The sequence below is a fragment of the Penicillium vulpinum genome (assembly GCF_028829585.1).
Source record: "Penicillium vulpinum strain IBT 29486 chromosome Unknown utg000002l_segment0_segment0, whole genome shotgun sequence".
Lineage (NCBI taxonomy): Eukaryota > Fungi > Ascomycota > Eurotiomycetes > Eurotiales > Aspergillaceae > Penicillium > Penicillium vulpinum.
This window is the reverse complement of record NW_026643242.1, coordinates 500,449-521,547: the sequence shown is the minus strand read 5'-3', so window position 1 is coordinate 521,547 and position 21,099 is coordinate 500,449. Positions and strand designations below refer to the sequence as shown.

Here is a 21,099-nt window from a genome sequence, read left to right as displayed (position 1 = left end):
TGCATTTCTTACATTTGTAACTGCTGCCGAACAGATTGGCTTTTGTTGGTGTTGCTCCTGACTTTCGGATATCAGCTGCTTTCCCAACAATAGAGGTGTCCAAATTTCTCTGATAACTGCATCTGACACAATCACCTGTGTTTAAGCCGCTTGGATTCTCGGCCTCGTGAGAGGTCAGGAGTTCATGGCTACCACCTCTGGGATTCTCAATGCAGTGATGAAACTCACAAGGAAGAAACTGCATGTGTGATTCACAATGAAAAAAGATGGACGAAGGAGAAGAAAGGAGAGGGGGGAGAGAACAAGAGTAATCTACTGCTAGCAAATAACAAGTGCTTTCAAAACGCCAGACAGTCCGTATATATCAGTTATATCACTTTGCTCCTAAACTCTAGTACTCCCAAATTCCATCAAGTTTACTACCTTAGTGACAGCTAAAAAAAAAAAAGAGAATTAGTTAACAGATTCGTAGAAATCGAAAGGAAAATAAAAACGAAACCCCCTAGGTTAAGCGCAATCCTGGGGCCGAACCAGGTACTTCACCACCCAACTGACCTCCCTATCACGACCTGATCAGCCATATCGGCAGCACTCTAGGGAACTCAGTGAGGAATAACCCGCTGCACTATAAGGGATTTTCGTTGAAAAATCTTATGTTTTAGGTAAACTTAACAGACACATATTTGGTGCCTCAGGGACCAGATATCAAACAGCAACTCAGCGTATGTGGTAAAATTACCTCGGAATTTATTCAACTTGGTCATCTTTTAGAGCTGCTGCGAAGAGGTCATCAATATAAGTAATACGAAATTCTGCGCTTTGCCCTTTGCCGCAATTTCAAAAGTAGGGGTCTACTTTGAAAGGTCTGTAACTCATTTGCTTCATCTTTTCGTCAGGTTCTTTGTTTCGGAGCATAGCAGGGACCAAAGTGCTACAAAATACAAACACTCCCTTCTCGCCAATACTTGCTTCGGAGTATACATACAAAGCCGCCTGACTGAATTATATATAGTGTTTTCGTCTTGGCGTGAAGCGTTCAGATATACGGTAATGATATCAATTGCTTCCTTCCATGTACAGCCATGTACTACAATGACTGAAAATAGTATCAGAGACAAGCGCCTAGCAAGTCAACTGTTCGGCTTTTTCCTGATAATTTCTGTATACGGCCCATCAAACTTCGACCCCAAACCACATTTTCCTTGTTAGCGTTAACTGCAGATACCAATATCTAGGTGACCATTGCTAGTGGATTCCGCCAAATTACCAGTAGTTATATATTTCCAAAAAGCTTGGTAAAAGAAGCAAACATGCAGATAATCAAAGGTGCTCATGGACATGCATATTTCAACAAAGGTCACACCTCAAAGGAATCGAAATCCATTGAGCTTGACCCAGCACATACGATCACTATTACTATCGGGAGTTGGCTATTCTAACAAACTCGATCGTGAAAATTTTGATGCCAAAGACTATCCAGAAAGAAACCACCCAAATAAAGTGGTATTCCATTGACAATTGCAGCTTTTACAACCACAACTTCTCTGCATTAAACTGGGCAATAATATAACTAGTTCACATCAAACGAATAGATACTACGATTAAAAGTCAAGGGGAATATATTCGTACACTATCCGACAAGAATCGTCAGCCAGACCTCGCTCATTGCGGGAAAACCGGAGAAAGAGTTGATCAGGGCCCCGGTTCCATTTAGCGATATCTGCCTCTGTAGTTCCAGGAGGAAACCCATCCATTGGCCGGAAAGCAGCAATGGGTCCAATGCGCACCTCCTCTGGAATGAACAGTGCTGCTGGTATTCTGGGCTCTGAAACCGCATAAGATGAGGTTGTCGCAAGTTCGGAGCCGGAAATCGGTCCATTTGTTGACTCCAGTGCACCAAAAATGGGTGTATGATGAACCCCATTGATTTCCATTGCCCGTGATTCTTCTAGTTCCATTATCGTTCGACCGACGGTTGCCCAGATCGAGCACTGGTAAAATCCTTGCACTGAGGGCGCTTGGTAGAGTAGAGCCAGTGCCGCACGTCGGGTACGCGGCTCACGGCATCGGAGACTGGTGAACCAAAGCGGAAGTCCAACATTGACTTCAAATGTAAATGGCGGCTGTGTGCCGTCTGATCGCTCCGAGGCTTTGGGCGCATTGCCACATTGTTCGACGATATTTTGGAAGTTTGGTAAATAAGCATCAAATTGCATCAATGACAAGGATGTGCAGGTCTCGAGCATAATGTATAGCATTTCATGATAACTCAACAGAAGGGCACTAGTACCAATCTGTTGCAGTGATAAAAGGTCTTTAGTGCGAAGAGAAGTCATCAGCTTCTCAAAAGAAGTATGCCAGTTTTTCAGTCTAGTAGCCAGACTGAATAGTTTAAGATTGAATTCTTCAGGCACATGAGACGCACCAGCCTGGAGTAAGTGCTTGGTGCAACTGGTTTCAAAGAGCGGAATCTCTATAGCTAAGAGCACGATCGCCTCCCTAGCAGACTTGAGTGAGTCGAACTGTTTCGTCAAGGCATGCTCAGTGTCATTTAGTAAAGCGGTCACCGGAGCCCCACCAATAGCGAGAGCGAATGTTCCTAGACGGACGAAGATCGGGATAATCGTATCCTCCAACATGGAAGCTTGACTCGCAGCCCCAGATGCTATTTGGGGACGCAAAGCAATAATGAGCTGCACACCTTGACGATAAAGCTGCAATGCCCCATCTGCATTTCCCTGGATGGCCTCAATGCAAATGAATAGCACACAACTGATCAGTCCGACAAAAACGTCTACGCTACCCTGCTCGATGCGCTGACGAACAGCAGATACTGAGCGTGAGTACCAGCCCAGAGCATCTTGATGATTTTGAGTAAGAGAAATCTGGCTATCACGGCCTTGTAGCACGGGATTCGGGCTTTTTTTGGCATACTCAAATAGCGCACTAATAGTGATGATTGCATCCCACACAGCAGGTTCATAACGGCAGACCTGTGGAACGACAGTGCGCCAAAAATCAACATCCAATCCACCGCCAATGGAGGAGGCAGCAGATTCAAAATAGTAGGCAAATGCACGTCGTTCTCGCCACACCGTGTTGGTATTTGGCGACAATGATAAAGGGTTGGCGATGACCGAGATTGTGGAAGGGGGCTGTGCGTCTTCAAAGTCGCACTTGCGACCTGTACTAGTACATCGAACACAGCTAGGCTTTTCCTCTCCGCACTTGACCCGTCGAATTCTACGACACATTCAATATCAAATATTCTGTCTATGGAAAGGAAGCACCTACTTGCAAGTTCTGCAGCCTAGCCTTGACCTTGGATGGACCTTTGAGCGACCCCTTGAATGGTCCACACTAGCAGACATGTTGATATCATTCTAGATTTGGCTTGCGATTAGAAATCTTGTCGTGGAGAACCCGTGGACGCACAATCATCAAGTGGTGGCATGAAACCCAGTCTTGTCTTGGAAGACCACACCTGATGACTAATCTCAGATTAGTCAGCTTCTGTAGGGCTCCAGGGCTGCCAAGGTGGGCCGTAGGTATACTAGGCTGGGATTCAACTAGCCAACTCTTTTGCTATTCGGACATCACCTATACTCCAAGTGAACACGCAGGCGGGAATCGCTCGGCGACAATTAAGAGTATCAAAGACGAAAGTGAAAACCCCGGAAAGAAGGGAAATATATATATACCAGGAACATGCACACGATATGAAGAAGGATGTTCAGAAAGTAATAGCACTCAACATATGGATTTAAATCAAGATGGGGTTCTCAATATAGGGAGAAGGAAATAGAACAGTGGAACGAAAATGGAACCAAGTCTGGCATAAGACAAGTAAACGGGTCCCACCAGCCAAAGCCAGCGAGGCCGCGGGCAATACGGAAATCCATAACAAAACTCCTAGCCTCACCCAAAGAAAGGGTAGGGTGTTCATAATACAGCCAGAACGGAAGGGTCAGTTCCAAGTTTGCGCAAAATATGAGATATACACCTGTCCGAGGAGACGACTAGGAGTGCGTGGTTCCCGTGAGCTAGATCTGTGTCTCGGACATGGGCAAACTATCACGGCCATGAGGTCGCCTGGCGCGTTCAAGTTGTGAAACCTGCGCACAATAATGACATTGCGTTCTCGCGTTCTTACGGTCTGAGGAAGATCCTCCTTTGTGAGAGGTGCCGGTGTCAAGGAGGCCCATCTCTAGAAGCTGGGAAGGTGTAAAGTGGATGTGTAGTGAAGACAAGCTAGGTCAGTTCTCAGCCAGCATTGTCTCTGAGCCTAGCAAGTGCCGCCGCGATACCTTCACTCATCTCTTCCCTTTGCTGGCCTCCAGCCTGAGGCTCAGTAGACCGAGCAGCTTGCGCAGCTGCGGTTTTCCTGCTTTCAGCCAGAACTTCACGAAGGATAGCCTCTTCTTCATCCTCTTCCTCTACATTCTCGTCATGCCTGTCATCCACATTCACGGCTGGCAGTTGAGCACGGCGTTGTGTGGCAGGAGCAGAAGACCTCTTCGTACTCTCGACTCTGAAATCTTCTCGAACTGCATGACACCATTGCTGGACCTTTTTCTCTCCCCAGCCCGGCACAGCACTAATCTGCTCCGGCTGTGCATTGATAGCATTTTGCAAGCTGCCAAAGGTAGAGATCAAACTCGCGGCGTCGGACTTGTTGATACTTCTGGGGACCGTGACAAACTCAACTAGTGACTCTTTGTAGGATTGGGGCTGTTGGGCTCGGATGGCAGTGGGCTGTGCGTTCTCTGAGGACTTGAAGAGCTCGAGATAATGCGCTGCCTCTGGCGCGGACCAACACAATATCAAGGTCAGATTGTTGATTATCGATGTTTTGGACAGCTCTCTCAGACTATCCTCATGATTTTGTATGTCGACCATCACTAGTACGAGGCGGAGGTTGTATTTGCCTGCTAGTTGTTTCACTCGGGAGTAGATGTATTCAGGGTGTAGACGATGGTATTTCAAGGAGAGGAACATTGCGCACGTTGTTGTGCCGACCACATAGTCCGCTGGGATATCGGCATATTCCCATGGTAGGAGCTTTATATGGGTCAGGATTGGGTTGCCCTTTTGTCGCGTGGACACCAGAATCGCGGAGGTACTAGGGCGGTTGGCGAGGGCTTGGGGTTTCGGCTGTTGGACCTTCGGTCTGGAAGATGCACTTGGAGTTGGGGAGTCTGAAGGGCGAGTGGGTATAGCCCTCCCCGGGCGCGACGGATCCATCTCGTCCACCAATGTATTATTGTTAATAGCAGAGCGATAAATGGAGAGTTGATAAGTCGATAAAGCTATTGCTTATCTGGACGGGACCCACACCGCCCGGTCCAATCTGCCTCAGTTTTCTGCCGCTAATTTTTTTGTTCTTCCTCGACCGCAAAAAAAAAAACCTCAGTCGCAACAAACAACGATGGCTGAATTACACAAGAAACGACGCCTCTCGGGCGACGAAAGCCCCGAAGTCAAAGAGGAGGCCACTACACCCGCCGCCGAGGCTCAGGCAACATCCCAGAACAAGAGAACTCTTTTCGTCCGCTCACTACCCACCTCGGCCACGACAGAGAGCCTGGCAGAATATTTCTCGCAGTCCTACATTATCAAGCACGCTGTTGTCGTCTGCGACAAAGAGACGAAGGTATCCAAGGGATTCGGTTTCGTTACATTCGCGGACGTCGAGGATGCAGAGGCTGCTCTGAAGGAACTCAATGGGTCTAAATTTGATGGGAAAATCATTCGCGTCGACTATGCCGAGTCTCGTAAGCGTGAGATTGATGAGAAGATTGGACGCAGTGTCCCCACTGCTGCGTCCCGTGAGTCTAAGAAGCAGAAGGAAGAGGCCAGAGGGCAGGGTCTGCCACCCAAGCTGATTGTTCGCAATCTGCCGTGGAGTATCAAGGAAGCCGAGGATCTGAATGTCTTGTTCCGCAGCTTTGGAAAGGTTAAGTTTGTTACTCTCCCCAAGAGGAACGGCAAACTTTCTGGTTTTGGTTTCGTTACTATGCGTGGCAGGAAGAACGCTGAGCGGGCGCTCCAGATGATCAACGGAAAAGAGATCGATGGACGTCAACTCGCTGTCGATTGGGCTGTCGAGAAGGACGTTTGGGAAACTACCAAGAAGGAAGAGGAGGAGGAAGAGGAAGAGGAGGAGGAGGAGGAGGAGGAGGAGGAGGAGGAGAAGGAGGAGCAGACGGAAGAGAAGGAGTCTGGTGATGTTGAGATGGAAGATGGCGAGGGTGTTCTCGAAGAGCCCTCAGAAGACGAAACCTCCTCAGACGAAGACGAGGAAGACGATGAGGACAAGGATCTGGATGAGCTGGACGACTTGGACGAAGACGAGGAAGAGGAGGAGGATGACCGAAATGCCACTACAATCTTCATTCGCAACCTCCCCTTCACCGCTACAGACCAGTCCCTCTACGACCACTTCAAAACCCACTTCGGACCGCTACGGTACGCACGTGTGGTCTTAGACTACGAGACCGAGCGCCCTCGAGGCACTGGATTCGCCTGTTTCTGGAAGCCCGAGGACGCCAACACATGCATTCGTGAAGCCCCCCGAGGAGCCGAATCCATGAACCCGAACAAGGATAAGCCTAAGTCGAACACCGCCATGAAGCACTCCGTCCTCAATGATGAAAACTCCGACCCAAGCGGTCGCTACACCCTAGAAGGCCGCGTCCTACAAGTCGCACGCGCCGTGAGCAAGGGCCAAGCCGCCAAGCTGGAAGAGGAGGGAGTATCACGCCGTATGGTCCGCGACACGGACAAGCGCCACCTTTTCCTCCTTAACGAGGGTACGATCCCCTCCAACTCCCCGCTGTACAAGAAGCTCTCGCCCTCCGAAATCAAGATGCGTGAGGACAGCTACAAGCAGCGCGAGACCTTCATCAAGAAGAACCCCGCTCTCCACCTCAGTCTCACCCGTCTCGCCATCCGTAACCTCCCCCGTCACATTGACTCCAAGGAATTGAAGAAGCTTGCCCGAGAGTCCGTCGTCGAATTCGCTAAGGACGTCAAGGCAGGCACACGCCAGCCTCTCTCAAAAGAGGAGCAGCAGCGATCCCGCGATACGATGAAGGAGCTGGAGCAGCTGCGCAAACAGAAGAAGATGGGTATCGTGCGCCAGGCCAAGGTCGTCTTCGAGACTCGCGAGGGTACCAAGGTCTCCGAGAAGACCGGTGGTGGTCGCAGCCGTGGCTACGGATTCATTGAGTTCTTCACTCACCGTCACGCGCTGATGAGTTTGCGCTGGCTCAACTGCCACTCCATGGCAGTTCCTCCTTCTGCCCAAGCTCCCGATGACCGGGACAAGAAGAAGAGCCTCGTTGTTGAATTCGCCATTGAGAATGCCCAGGTCGTTAAGCGTCGCAATGAGCTGCAGGCTAAATCCCGCGAGCCTAAGCGTGAGGATTATGCTGAGCCAAAGGGAGATAAGAAGAGGAAGCGCTCTGATACTCGTGATGGTAAAGGAAGAGATGGAAGAGATGGACGAGGTGGACGAGATGGTCGCAGTGGTCAAGATGGAAGGGACGCGAAGCGTGGCAAGACTGGAAATGGAAAGGACGCTAAAGATGAGAAGAAGACTGAAGAGGAGGATAAGGCCGCTAAGCGCAACCGCATTATTGGACAAAAGCGCATGAAGCGGAAGTCCCGCAAGGGTAACTAAAGGCGTCAAATGTTGCATGTTACTTTTTTAATGTATAGGCATTATTTATTCCAGCAGTCAGAGGGAAGAGCTGTTCTTTGTACGCGATACCACCATTTCGAAAATGAAAAGCATGGGTTTTTGATATTTGATACTGGGTTGTTCCATTTCTCAAACTGGGTATATATTGTCGCACATTCCATATACTGTAGCCCCTAAGTGTTCTTAGCACCTTCGACCTTGCCGACAATGTTATACCGCTTGCTGAAGAAAGTGTACCACTCATCCAAGACGGTCTTTTCCTTGTCTGGTAGGTCATACCACTCGGGCACACAGTCTTCGGGCTTGAGAGAGGATGAGGCAAGAGCACGGGAGGCATCCTTGCCGGCAAAGACTAGAAGAAAAGAACAGTCAGTCTGATTATTCATTATGTACTTCATAAAATAGAAGCCGATCCTCTACTCACCCCGATATGAACCCGAGGCACCATAAGCCGAATTCCGGCTCACATCAAAGACAACACCTTTAATGGCGACCAGAGTCGGGCGGCTAGGATCGGAACCTGTAGCGCAATACACATTAGCAATAATTTCGAGAATGCCCAGGCGGGCGCATTGGAAATAAGCAATTTGGGGGGAGGGAGGGGCAATGGGGGGTAACCTCTCACGCACCGTCGCATTTGGCCAATTCCTCGACGGAAATGGGATCGTCCTTAGGCGGGTCTAGCTGGACTGCCACCTTGGGCGCAAAACGCTTAGATTCCTCTTGTTCGACCATCTTGATTGTTGGAGATGATGTCGAGAGAAAAAAGATATTGGGGTTTGGCGGGGTTTCCCGAGGTGGGCGAGCTTCAAAGTTGCTTACTGTCGGCTTTCTGATTGATTCCGAGGTTAGTCTACTTGGCTCCATTTTTATTTTATATGGGATTCCACTGGGTATACATTTAGAATGATTTCCTCTATATTATAGACTGTGGGTATCTAATTCTTTCTTCATAATGATCGGCCTACGTCTTATGAACAGTATATCTCTGGATTCACCCCAGTGATAAGACCGTGATCAACTACTTATTCGGGCATACAAAAAGACAGTCTTAGAGCCTCTCTCTTTTTGCCTCAATCTAGTTAGCACTTACCAGTATACCTACATGTAGGTAAAATATGGGTGTTAATATGGGGAATTGTCTCATGACGTCAGGATAAACCTCGCATATGTGCAGCTGATCTTCCAAGGAAAAGTCCCTTCAACGTCAACTCAACGATTAGATTATCTTCTAGTCTTTTATTACACAAATCCTACCCAGCACATTGTTCTACGGGTATCTGACATGTCCTCCAACATGAATCTACATTCAGGAGAGCGCTCTCCTACCGAACCTATTGTGCATGAGGAACAGAACCAACGCCGGAACTCCACAGACTCTGATATGATCCACTACCTCTATTTTGAAGACAACGATGGCTTTTTTCCACCTAGTTGGATCGGAAAAGAGTCTCAGCAGGGACACCCGACCGAAAACATGTGTGGCAACGACCTCGAGGGCCCTAGGGACACTAGCAATAGTGCCTATGCCTACAAGGGCAAAACATAGCATGTGGCGTTGATTTTAGGGATTCATTTTGTTCCATATAACGTCAGCTGTATTTAGTTTATCCGGCGTTGTAGGTTTGTTCCCACAATCTTGGAGTTTCCGTCGATGTAGTACAACATCGGAGGGAACCTCTCTCTGCTCAGGTGTTTACCTCGGCATTAATCTCCACACAGGCGGAGACTTCCATTATGTATTATAATCCTCCTAAACAGATAATATTTTTCTACTTTCTGACATTGTATCGTATGATGAGAATATAATATATGTTAATTTAGAGGCTATACAAGTCAAAGTATATATAATCTAACAGAGCAATCAACCCCAGTCTTTCCCCTCTCCCCCCTCGTAGAGGGGCAATGTGGAGATAAAAACAGAGAAAACGGCCTACACTGGGGGGGCCGTCCCTCTCTGATTTGTCACTTTGTGTTAGCTCAGTCTACGCCGAAAGCCATGCAATTCCCACTAACGCGAAACAGGAAAATACTACCTACCTAGGGAAAAAAAAAATTCTCTCGATGCTACAATTTTTTCACACTTATCTTTTTCTTTTTTAGAAGAGAAGACTTATTTACGCATTTGTTTATGCTATCCATTCGCTCTTTCCTGGAAATACAAACACCTTCAAGATGTCACATGCTCCTAACTCGGAGTATGTCTCTCATACCTCAATGACTGCCGCTATACAGAACGCAGAGCCTATCCGCCTCTCTGATTCCGAATCCAAGCCTACCAAGATGGATAAAGAGATGGAAGTCACCGAGAAGGACTCATCCAGTGCCCGTCGCATACCCTCCGTCGATAGCGGGTCAATGGAATCCACATATGACCATACTCATCGCAAGCTCAAGCCCCGCCATGTACAACTGATTGGAATTGGAGGAACAATTGGCACGGCCCTATATGTTCAGATCGGAAATGGACTGCGGACCAGTGGCCCCGGCAGTTTGTTCATTGGATTTAGTCTTTGGTTAGTATCTCCCTCGTTATATTATTGCTTTTTGGACTCTATTGGGTTCTGGACCTGGGTTGTCTCGACTTTGCTACTTTCGACAGCATCACCATGGATGGTAAGTAGGTGGAAATACCAGAAACGAAAAAGAAGTCCGCCAATGGATAAAGAAACAAAAAAGGAAGAAGAAAAAAAAAAACAAAAAGAAAAAGAAAAAGAAGAAAAAATATGGAACTATACGACCAAACAAAGCATCGAGAAAGGACTTGAATCCTGATTCCGCAATTTCAGATCCTCAAGGATGTAGTACGCTGTTAGCCCAAGAAACCTCCATACCAAACAGATACATGAATGTCGACCAAATCGCCATTAGCCCTACGTCTACCCATGCATCTGCCGAAAGCCAGTCGGACACCCAAGAACCCAACCCAGTCCATGATGCACTTGCCTGCTTCCTGCGTACATCTCATTGAAGTTTCGCAATCTTATACTGTTATCTAGGAGTTGTGTGATTTTGATCATCACCGTTTGTACGAACCCCATGCTTTTGCATCTTTCCCACCAGCATTCCTCCCATGCCTGAAACCGTATCCTACATCCCAAATGCGCCAACTGTTTAGCTTTTTGCCCTAACATCGACCAATCGCCCAATTGCTGCAACCTTTCCTCCCGTCCTGTTTTCCCACCTGGATGCGTAGTATGATATCCAAACTCACATATTCTTTTTCTAGGCTTGGCTGAAATGGTCACATATCTGCCTATTTCTTCGCCATTCATCCGATTCGCTGGCCGCTACGTCGATGAAGCTTTAGGTGTTGCCGCTGGATACAACTTCTTTATTTTTGAGGCCGCCCTGGTGCCTTTCGAGATTGTCGCTGTCAGCTTGATTATCAAATACTGGACCGATATCATTCCTGTTGCAGCCATGAATGTGATTATCATCGTACTCTATGGGTTTGTCGTCCTCTATGATCCACCCACGAGATACCGGCTAATAGATCGGAAACAGAGTACTGAACCTCTTTGCTGTCCAATGGTACGGTGAAGCGGAATTCTGGCTCTCATTAGGCAAGGTCCTGCTGAGCATAGGCCTGATCTGCTACACATTCATCGTCATGGTGGGCGGTAATCCGCTCGGCGATCGGTTTGGTTTCCGCTATTGGAATGAGCCAGGTGCCTTCAATGAATACTATAAGACAGGTGATACTGGCAAGTTCCTTGGTGTCCTTGCAGCTGTCATCACGGCCAGCTTCACCATCGCGGGTCCAGACTATGTCTCCATGGCCGCTGGTGAAACTATTAACCCGCGCAAGGTGCTACCCAAGGCCTTCAATGGTGTCTTCTACCGTCTCACGGCATTCTTCGTTCTGGGTGTTCTCTGCGTCGGCATTTTGGTCCCGTACAATGATCAAACTATGGCCGATGCTTTCGACAATGACAAGCCTGGTGCTGCTGCCTCGCCCTATGTCATCTCCATGGATCACTTGAAGATCCCCGTCCTGCCAGACATTGTCAACGCCGTCATTCTCACTGCTTCGTTCAGCGCGGGCAATAGTTACATGTACTGTGCCAGTCGCAGTCTGTACGGTCTAGCGCTTGAGGGCAAAGCCCCGAAGATCCTTACCAAGTGCACCAAAAACGGTGTTCCCATTTACTGTGTCGGCATAGTGCTCATCATCGGCCTCTTGAGTTTCCTGCAAGTATCCAACGGCGCATCCGTCGTGCTAAACTGGTTTGTCAATCTGGTATGGCCCGTCTAGTCCCGAATCCTTCCCCATACATCCAACTAACCTCAAATAAAGGTCACCGCCTCCCAGCTCATCAACTTCTCCGTCATCACTTTTACCTTCACCCGCTTCAAGAAAGCTACAGAGGCCCAAGGTATTGACCGGAGAACATTGCCATACCGTAGCTGGTTCCAGCCATACATCGCCTACTTCGCTTGCACATGCACCACGCTCATGGCTTTCGTCGGTGGCTACACCGTCTTTCTTCCCGGCAACTGGTCCATCCCGACATTCCTCTTCTCTTACACCATGATCGGCATCTTCCCGATTATTTACTTCGGGTGGAAATTCTTCCACAAGACCAAGTTCCTCAAGCCTGAGGAGGTCGATCTGACGACTGGTGTCGCTGAGATCGAGGAGTATACTAAAGACTTTGTGGAAGCGCCGCCGAAGTAAGTATGCCCTCTCTTCTAGGTATGATTTGGTGCTAACAATCCCCATAGGTCTGTCGTGCACAAGTGGTGTCAGATTATCTTTGAATAAGACTTCTGTGGATCTCATCGCTGCGTTGGATAATTGTGATTCACTTGACATTAGAACATACCCAGGCGACCTCCGATGCAGACCTGTGGATGCGTGATTCTTTGGGCGGTGATTTGTCTCTACTTTGGACTGTAGACCACATATTTTTATATGATGTTAGCATTACTATGATACCCAATACAGTTATTGGAAAACTGAAAAATCCTCATACTTCTGAAAGAATAACTGCAATCATCAGTCGTACTTGACATCCAGCGACATGTAACAATGCCTTCTATAATACATATATGCAATATCAATATACAAAAAACCGTACGAAGACTCGCATCTCCCATCACACTCAAAGCCAGGCTAACCCAAGCTGAGCTCCCCGTAATATATGTTTTGATACACAATCAAGCCTCATCAGACCCTCCCTCCGCCTTCGCCTTAGCCTTCAAAGCCGCCAGGCGCTTCTGATTCCGTTTCCCAAGGACACGCAGAGTATTACTCTTCTCAATCTCGGTCATCTGCTGCCAGTTCCCAATCTGCGATAACGTCCCGTCGACATTCACAACCATCGGACCCAGATGATCCAATTTCACCTCCGTCCCGCCGCTGCTCATGTCAAGTTTAATGCTTCCCTCGCCTTGTTGGTTCGAGATTGGATTTAAGGGATCGCTGGCGGGGAGGTAGAGGGGCTTTTTCGGTTGGTTTTCCTGTTCTTGTTCTTGCGTCTCTTGGTTCTGGGTGTCTGGGTTTTGGGTGGCGGGGTTTGAGGATGCAGCGTCTGCAGCAGCGGAGTTGGAGCTTGAGTCACACATTGTGCGTGTTTGGCGCGTGCAGTCTGATGGTCTGAATGTGGTTGCGCACTGCGGGAAGAGGATGCTGTAGAGTCGGGTGTTTGGTGCGTGGGTCGTTGCCGCGTTGAGGGATGGCCAGGTAGTAGTACTAGCTGGGATCGAGGCACGCGCGAAGGAATTGACGGATAGGTGGAGGAGAGCGGCGCGGTAGACTGTGCGCGATACTTGCATTGTTCGAGGTGAGGTTTGAGGGGGTTAGGTGGGCTTTTTGGTGGAGGAAAATAAGGATTGCGGAGATGGATGGGTCTGGTTTCTTCTAGATTCGACCTTGACTTGGATTCTTCCGCCGCATTTTCCAGGCCGCGATTGCCCTAAATGCGAGTTCTACATAATTCGTAATTACCAAAATAGCTCTATGCTGGATATATTATTTTCGATTGTGTCTGTGACACCGAGTGAGCTTACACAATCGAGCGGCCAGATATCTACAGATACTTGTTCTGTCATATTATGAGAGACTCGAATAACCTTACCTAGAAGAGTTTCTACAATTTTTCCAATCAAAGAGCCCCTAATTATCTATGCGTGTGTAGATATAGAGAACATTCAGATCGGATCTAGCATAGGGCCGACCGAGCACCGAAGTCCAGGTGTTACTATCGAAACCACCAGTTGACCTACAAGCATATCAGCGACGGGCACAACCCTTCCTAAAAGAAACATACTTACCGAAGCCGTAACACCTCCACCTACACCCTTGATACTATGCCACCAACCCTTGGGAATGAACAACCCATCACCAGCCCCAAGACACGCTTCAAAGCCAACCCCAGCGTCCGAACCAGCAGACACCAGAGTTCCCCAAACCATATCATCTAACAACGCCCTCTCCCTCCCCTGCATCATCTCCTCGCCCCGGAAAGCCGCTGCCTCCCGACTCCCACTCTTCCCCAGCTGCCTCCTCACAGCCCCAAACACAGCCTGCCCGTCCGCCGGCGCAAGCAGCCGCACAACCTTCTCCCCGGCCATCTGGACAAACAAGTTCGGGTTCGGGTCGCGGTGGAGCGGCGTATAAGTAGGCGGGTGTCCAATCCACACGTTCGTATCGTATATATCGCCCTTACCCGCCCGCGCTACAAGCTCCGGCGTCGGGAAATCTTCCCGGAGCACCGGAGGGAGGTCCAGGAGCTGGCATTGTGCTAGGTAGAGCCGCGCTGATTGGGGAGTGGTCTCGGCCGTGCGCATCCAGTCGAGGAACAGGGCGAGTGGCGCGTGGAATTGCCGGAAGCTATGTACTTCTGTTGCCCCGCCTTCGGATTCGGATGTAGCATCTATTGATGTGGATTCCGTGAGCTCAAGTGGGACGAACGCGTCGGCGCCGTGTTTGTGGAGATACTCCACGTTCAGGCTTGCGACGGGGTTTGAGGCGCCAGGTATTGACTCGGGCCTCGCGCGTTTGAACCATTGATTTAGGGCGGGCAGGTCTCTGAAAGTAGAACGTGGGAGAATTGCCGGCTGTTCGGAAAGGAAGCATCGTTGCCGGAAGGTGTTCAGGGTGGCATTTTCGAGAATGCCGAGAGGCCGGTATTGAGGGTGTGAAGAAGCGGAGAAATTTCGGACACTTGATCGGGGTTTATTGCGGAGGTATGAACGCGGGAGTCGCGTCCAGACTCGGATTGACCATGGCTGGAGCTTCATCCAGATTGACGTCGGAGGTGGTAAAGTGAAACATTAGGGATCGGGAGACCCGAAATAGTGGATCTCTGATAACTACCTACAGTCATATTTCATGAGTATTTGCACCCCAGTACTTCCTAATGCTTTTAATGTACTCTCTTCTATTGTGGCCTGCATGCTGGAGCTTCTACCATACATATATATAAGCGTGTATGTAAGCCTTCTACTTACTAATTATTACTTAATGCGTTCAATAAAGTATTAACAAGCAGAAGGAAGGTGGCCTGAAAATTTTGGTAGTACTGGGGTGCAAATACTCATGAAACGCCACTGTAGTTATTTCGCCATCATTTCCCATCAATCAAAGCTATTCTATTCTTCCATAATGATCCAATCACGAGGCATATAGGGAACATAATCCACTTGTCGATCACAATCACAATCACAATAGATGAGCATGAAGCCGATAAAGGCCGAGGTCGATAGGCACCCCCCGCAGTTCTACAGAGCATGCATCCTGACGTATTCGAACACAAAAAGCCGTCCATGTGACCTGCTCTGTTCTCAAGACGCCCGCTTTTTGTGCGACATTGGGCACCTACAGCGACATTTGAACTCGTTCCCCTAGGGTTCATGGTCATTCGATTGCCTAAAATCACTGTTAGACTGCAACATGCCTTCATTCGCCCGAATTCATAAGCGCCATGCATATGGCAAGGATGCTCACACCTATTACCCGGTCCTCATTGTAGGCGGGGGAGAGTCAGGGGTGGCCATGGGCTGCCGGCTCAAAGAGGTCCTGGGAACAGACCAATTCCGAATCTTCGAGCGTCAGTCCGGCATTGGAGGTACCTGGTGGATCAATAGGTACCCCGGAGCTGCTTGTGACATGTAGGTGATCCAAGTTTATCATTTTTGCTCAATATTGAGCTAACCCGGAAGATAAAGACCAGCGGTATTCTACTCGTTTTCCTTTTCTCAGAAAAAGAACTGGTCCACAATCCATCCATCTGGTCGAGAACTGGCGCAGTATATGGCAGATGTCTGCGAGAGGTATCAAATTACGGACAAGATCCAGTTGAATACCGATGTCAAGGAACTCAGGTGGATCGAGGAAGATGAGGAATGGGAGGTTACGCTCTCGCACCTTGTTCCTGGTACCGGTGATTTAGCTCAACACGAACGAGATCGAATCGCAGCCCAGGAAGGCTACCACAAGGTTTACGTCAAGACAGAAATTGTGCGAGCCAAGGTAGTCGTCAGTGGTGTTGGCGGGCTGGTAGAACCTAAGGCATGGCCGAAGGACATCCCAGGTATTGAGGAATTCGAAGGCGAGATCATGCATACGGCTCGCTGGAACGACCAGATTGATTTAACCAACAAGAATGTCATCATGGTTGGTTCAGGCTGCAGCGCTGCGCAGGTAGTGCCTGAGCTAGCCAAGCCGGAGGCCAACGTTCGATCAATTACCCAGCTCATGCGAACCCCTCCGTGGGTTCAGCCTGACGTGATCCCTCCTGAATATCTCCCCATGTACGAGAAATGGGGACCCAAACTGATGACCTACGTGCCTGGACTGTCTTCATTTGTTCGGAGGACCTCTTTCTTCTTGATCGAGAAGACCTTTTACGATATTTTCACGGACAATGCGTGGAGCCGAAGAACGCGGCCGCGGATAGAGAAGAAGTTTTTGGACCACATGCGCCAAATCGCGCCGAAGGAATACCACGAGATATTGACACCGAACTACGGCATCGGCTGTAAAAGGCGGATCATCGATGGCACTTGGTATCGCAGTCTCAATGCCCCAAATGTGGAGCTGACTACCGAGCCTCTGACGAGGGTTCATGCAAAGAGCGTGACTCTTGGCCCGGGCCGTCACTATCCCCCCAACAAGTCGGACGACGCGGTGGAGAGTAGGGAGATTCCCGCCGATGTTATCATCATGGCCAACGGATTCGAAACTAACCAATGGCTGCACCCACTCAAGGTGATTGGGCGGGAGGGCAAGGATCTCGAAGAGGTCTGGGCGGAGCGTGGAGGCGCCCAGGCATACCAGGGCATTGCAATGGATTCTTTCCCGAATTTCTTTATGCTTTTCGGCCCGAATACGGCCACAGGGCATACCAGTGTTATTTTCGCGACAGAGAATGCGGTAAATTACTCGTTGAAGTTCATAAAGCCAATCTTGAATGGTCAGGTCAGCTCGTATGAGATCAAAGAGGATGCTGAGCGTGAATGGACTCGGAAAGTGCAGGATGGGCTTCAGAAGAGTGTGTTCCGTCGTGGGGCGTGCGTTAGCTGGTACATCACTACCGATGGTTGGAACTCAACCACATATCCGTAAGTTTTTTCCTTGCTGGTTTCTAATTATTACTGACATATCATTCAGATTCACTCAGATCCACTATTGGCTGCGTTGCACGTTCCCCGTGTGGCGGCATTGGACTGCGAAACTCACGAGAAAGGGACGGATATTGCAAGGTATCCGGAGAGCTTTCCAGGCCTCTATTATACTTGGCCTCATTGCAGGCTTTGGCTTCTTGCGCCAGAATCCTCAGCAGAAGTCTGAGTTGGTGCAGTCATTACTGGCCGGAAAGGAATGGCTGATTTCAGCGGTTTTGCAATTGAGGCGCTGATATCTTTTCATTGGGGTTTATTTAAGCTTGGCATCTTTTGAAATTTGGAGACCGATATATATAAAGCGAGAAATCCTATGCAATTAGCAACTTTACCATCATTTACGTCAATAGTATACTCTTATCTATATTCTCCAAGCGTAGATATGCCCTGGGGCCAATGACCGGCCAGAAATTCCGATGAGTAAGCCGAATCTGGGGAAAACGGGAAACCCCACGAGAGAGGAATTTCTCCGCACTTGAACGCCGGTATCTGTCTCCGTCTACTCGTTGAGTCAGTTGAGGATTTTGTAGGCCATGGCTTCGGATTCACCCCAGCTGGAAATGTCACCGCCGCAGACAGAACCCCGCGACCAGTCCATTGGTGCGTCTGATTCCAACAAGAGAAAGGCGGAACAAGGCAACGGAACGCAGGCGCGCACAAAGCGGAATCGCTATATCTCCATTGCATGGTATGATATGGCCTGATCCCGCACTTTCTTCTTTCCGCTACCTCGGTTGCTTCACTTTCCAGCCTTGCAGCTGGTCTGCAAAGCTGTTTTGCATGCAAAGACATACGATTATGACTTCTCCTTCGGTCGGTTGAGCCGAGCTAACCACGGAATTTCCAGTAATGAGTGCAAGCGACGCAAGATCAAGTGCAATGGCCAGATGCCTTGTCAGCGGTGTGGTCACCTAAATTTGGAATGTGAGTGGCTCTTAACTCTATGAGCGACTTATAGCTCTCGTGTCCGAGCTGTCCAATCCTCGGTTTCAGGCGCTGACCCACTCACCTAGGTCGCTATGCACCTAATTGTTGTAATAACAACTTCAAAGACTCGGAGTAAGTTTAGGAATAAAAACCCGTCCGAAATTTGATACTAATAGCCGAGCTAGTGAATTCCGGTCAATGACAGAGCAGATCACTACTTTACAAGACCAAGTCAATAGTCTGTTTAGTAATCTCAACGACCTTCGTACCCATAGACCAACCTTTGATTCACCGGGGTTTGAGCACCTCTCTCGCGATGGTTCTCAATCGGTCTACACTCCAATGCAAGCCGGTCTAGCAAAGCCACGAGCCCGTCACCCTCGCTTTCATGGTCCAACAAGCTCGGCCTTCAACTTCGACGTTGCCAAATCTAGCTTGCAGAATATGGGTATCACCCCAGCGGAAGATGGAATACCAGATGACTTGACCACCGCACATGTTTCTCCAACAGCTTCACCACCTCCTCCCAATATGGGACAGATTCTTCCAACCACACACCCTACCAAGGATCCCATATGGACGATCCGGCGTGAAGAGGCAATACGCCTTTGTAAAGTCTACGAGGAAGAGATTGGGATTATGTATCCTGTAGTGGATATCGCCAAAATTACAAGCCAGGCCAATCTGCTATACACATTCATAGAGGCTGCTACCAGGACAGGATTTGCACAACGAGGATTTCCAGGCTCTGACGGTCTTCATGACGAAAGCTCGATTCTTTTTAAATTGATACTTGCCACCACGCTAGTCGTGGAGGGGGCGGTCAAAGTGAGCTTGGGCAGCGCCTTTATTTGGATGTTAAGCCATTTATAGAATCGAAGTTGTGGGAGTCTCATAGTACCATCAAAACCATTCAGCTCTTTGCTATTGTGGTAAGTTAATGTCCCTTCGAAAACCCCAATCAATAACTCTAACTCTGGTTCCTGCTTCAGGCCACATACCATTTCCATACAGATGATGACGCCATGGCTTATCGGCTTATTGGATTGGCGGCACGGATGTGCTTAGAGATGGGATTGCATCGTCGGGATGCTATGGTGAAGTCATTCCCGGATGAGGAGCAGTGGGACGAGATCACTCGGCTCTTCTGGTCGGTCTACACCTTGGACAGACGATGGAGTTTGGGAACGGGGTTACCTTTCGTGATACAAGATGAGGATATTGATCCGAACTTGCCAGAACCTGTAAGGATGCATATCTCTTGCCACGCAGTTCCCTGTATCAACTAACGTGTGAAAATTACAGGATGCATCGCTACCATACTTGCGATGCATGATCCTATACAACCGGATCAGCTCCAAGATCTGGTACTCTGGTTTGGGCTCCGAAGGCACCACTGACATCCGTCGTGATGAGATCGGCTATCTGGATTACCAAATTCTACAGTGGTACAAGCAAGTCCCAGACGAGCTTAAGTTCTATCCCGTCGAGCCCCCCAAAACCGGTGAAAACGTAAGCAGAGGTATGAGGCGACTAAGGGTCCTCTTGTACCTGCGGATGAACCAGCTGCGCATCCTTATCTATCGCCCGGTGCTCCATTCTTCTGCCAGCATTGCCGAAGATCGAGGCCACGCCCAGACCGTTGTGGAAGTAGCCAAAGACTCAGTTCGAGTCCTCACTCGGTTGAACCAGGTGTCCGATATCTACCGGACACAGCAGATAACGTTCAACCATTTCCTTGTTGCTGCATTGGCGGTGCTGTTCCTAGCAGTATCCCATGCCCCGGTCGAATTTAATCGACAGATCCGCGATGAATTTTACATGGCGCTCGACCTGATCAACGGGTTCAGTACCAAGTCCTACGTCTCCAGGCGGCTATGGAAGACAATTAGAGGTCTAAGGAAGATCGGCGAGAAGCTCGGCGTTCTCGTCCGGCCTTTTGGACCGGACTCAAGTGATCCCCATTCAAGCGCGGCGGTGGCCATGGCCGGTCTTGCGGGACATCCAATCCAGGACTTGTCGATGTACGGGTCCATGAACGGTGGGAACGAACTTGGAAATAGTCCTATCAATGGACTCCAGATGAGCCAAGAGTTGACAAACCTGTTTGAGGCTGTTGGCGCTTTTGGTAATTTCATGCCCAACACTTCGACTGATGGTATCAATGGCTTTGTTGGGCCGGATGGGGAAATTCAGAACACTGGTGAAGGTTTATCGGGTGTTTTAGGTGATGAAGGAGAGTTTGCTCGAGCTATTCGCGATTTGTTCTGATATTTTAGTCAATACCCTTTGATATTTACTTAGCTAGTAACGCACAGACGAATGGAAGGTTAATTAGTTGAGTCTCGACATGAATCCAATGGATATCAATGATGATTCCTCCAGAACTCTGGCAGTTTTTATATACACGTCAGCTGGCACGTGACCCCTGCCACTCACGCAAATTGAGATCTGCCACCATTGACTTCCCTTTTGCCCATCGTGGGAAAAAAAAAATCAGACACACGATAGCGGTCACAAAAGGCGAACAGCCTTGGAAGACCTCTCTCTTCGACTGCCCACCGCCCCCACGAACCGAACGGACCTAACCCGATTCGAACGACACACCCAACCTCCAGGCTCAAGTCACCAATATTAATTTTCGAGTGTCTTTGGGATCTGGTAAGTATGATCTGATAAATTCAATATGAAGGCCATAAGAAACTGATAAGATTTTGGTGGGGTTTAGCCTTGGATTCAACCTCTTCCCGTTGATCGCACAATCTCCCCCTCTCCCGCACATTGCCATGAACGTCTAGCTTTTTGGCCCCTCCATCAACTTCAAGATCTCCTACAAT

The 21,099-nt window shown here is 48.9% G+C and overlaps 10 protein-coding genes across 10 annotated transcripts; 5 read left to right on the top strand and 5 right to left on the bottom strand.

The window, feature by feature from the left end:
* Nucleotides 1–1,601: 1,601 nt before the first annotated feature.
* Nucleotides 1,602–3,371, bottom strand: N7479_003280 (uncharacterized protein; the record flags this gene model as incomplete). The annotated part of the gene is made up of 2 exons (XM_057250977.1): nt 1,602–3,243; nt 3,295–3,371. 2 exons carry the CDS (start codon nt 3,369–3,371, stop codon nt 1,602–1,604), a joined length of 1,719 nt encoding a protein of 572 aa, XP_057110302.1.
* An 892-nt stretch (nt 3,372–4,263) lies between these two features.
* N7479_003279 (DNA repair protein RAD10) lies at nt 4,264–5,244 on the bottom strand (the record flags this gene model as incomplete). Its single annotated transcript, XM_057250976.1, has 1 exon — nt 4,264–5,244. One exon carries the CDS (start codon nt 5,242–5,244, stop codon nt 4,264–4,266), a length of 981 nt encoding a protein of 326 aa, XP_057110301.1.
* Nucleotides 5,245–5,428: 184 nt separating this feature from the next.
* On the top strand, nt 5,429–7,684 carry N7479_003278 (mRNA-binding ribosome biosynthesis protein NOP4; the record flags this gene model as incomplete). Its single annotated transcript, XM_057250975.1, has 1 exon — nt 5,429–7,684. The coding sequence occupies one exon, from the start codon at nt 5,429–5,431 to the stop codon at nt 7,682–7,684; it is 2,256 nt and encodes a 751-aa protein (XP_057110300.1).
* A 194-nt stretch (nt 7,685–7,878) lies between these two features.
* Nucleotides 7,879–8,440, bottom strand: N7479_003277 (putative progesterone binding protein; the record flags this gene model as incomplete). The annotated part of the gene is made up of 3 exons (XM_057250974.1): nt 7,879–8,057; nt 8,130–8,225; nt 8,335–8,440. The coding sequence occupies 3 exons, from the start codon at nt 8,438–8,440 to the stop codon at nt 7,879–7,881; spliced, it is 381 nt and encodes a 126-aa protein (XP_057110299.1).
* A 562-nt stretch (nt 8,441–9,002) lies between these two features.
* Nucleotides 9,003–9,254, top strand: N7479_003276 (uncharacterized protein; the record flags this gene model as incomplete). Its single annotated transcript, XM_057250973.1, has 1 exon — nt 9,003–9,254. One exon carries the CDS (start codon nt 9,003–9,005, stop codon nt 9,252–9,254), a length of 252 nt encoding a protein of 83 aa, XP_057110298.1.
* Nucleotides 9,255–9,880: 626 nt separating this feature from the next.
* N7479_003275 (putative general amino acid permease (Agp2)) lies at nt 9,881–12,473 on the top strand (the record flags this gene model as incomplete). Its single annotated transcript, XM_057250972.1, has 6 exons — nt 9,881–10,221; nt 10,308–10,321; nt 10,935–11,157; nt 11,213–11,948; nt 12,006–12,382; nt 12,434–12,473. The coding sequence occupies 6 exons, from the start codon at nt 9,881–9,883 to the stop codon at nt 12,471–12,473; spliced, it is 1,731 nt and encodes a 576-aa protein (XP_057110297.1).
* A 395-nt stretch (nt 12,474–12,868) lies between these two features.
* On the bottom strand, nt 12,869–13,486 carry N7479_003274 (uncharacterized protein; the record flags this gene model as incomplete). Its single annotated transcript, XM_057250971.1, has 1 exon — nt 12,869–13,486. The coding sequence occupies one exon, from the start codon at nt 13,484–13,486 to the stop codon at nt 12,869–12,871; it is 618 nt and encodes a 205-aa protein (XP_057110296.1).
* A 425-nt stretch (nt 13,487–13,911) lies between these two features.
* Nucleotides 13,912–14,953, bottom strand: N7479_003273 (putative JmjC domain protein; the record flags this gene model as incomplete). The annotated part of the gene is made up of 2 exons (XM_057250970.1): nt 13,912–13,932; nt 13,985–14,953. 2 exons carry the CDS (start codon nt 14,951–14,953, stop codon nt 13,912–13,914), a joined length of 990 nt encoding a protein of 329 aa, XP_057110295.1.
* A 652-nt stretch (nt 14,954–15,605) lies between these two features.
* On the top strand, nt 15,606–17,571 carry N7479_003272 (flavin-containing monooxygenase; the record flags this gene model as incomplete). Its single annotated transcript, XM_057250969.1, has 3 exons — nt 15,606–15,823; nt 15,881–17,275; nt 17,325–17,571. The coding sequence occupies 3 exons, from the start codon at nt 15,606–15,608 to the stop codon at nt 17,569–17,571; spliced, it is 1,860 nt and encodes a 619-aa protein (XP_057110294.1).
* Nucleotides 17,572–17,868: 297 nt separating this feature from the next.
* Nucleotides 17,869–20,533, top strand: N7479_003271 (transcription factor domain-containing protein; the record flags this gene model as incomplete). The annotated part of the gene is made up of 7 exons (XM_057250968.1): nt 17,869–18,023; nt 18,183–18,259; nt 18,349–18,394; nt 18,448–19,090; nt 19,161–19,194; nt 19,277–19,506; nt 19,568–20,533. 7 exons carry the CDS (start codon nt 17,869–17,871, stop codon nt 20,531–20,533), a joined length of 2,151 nt encoding a protein of 716 aa, XP_057110293.1.
* Between the last annotated feature and the right edge of the window lie 566 nt (nt 20,534–21,099).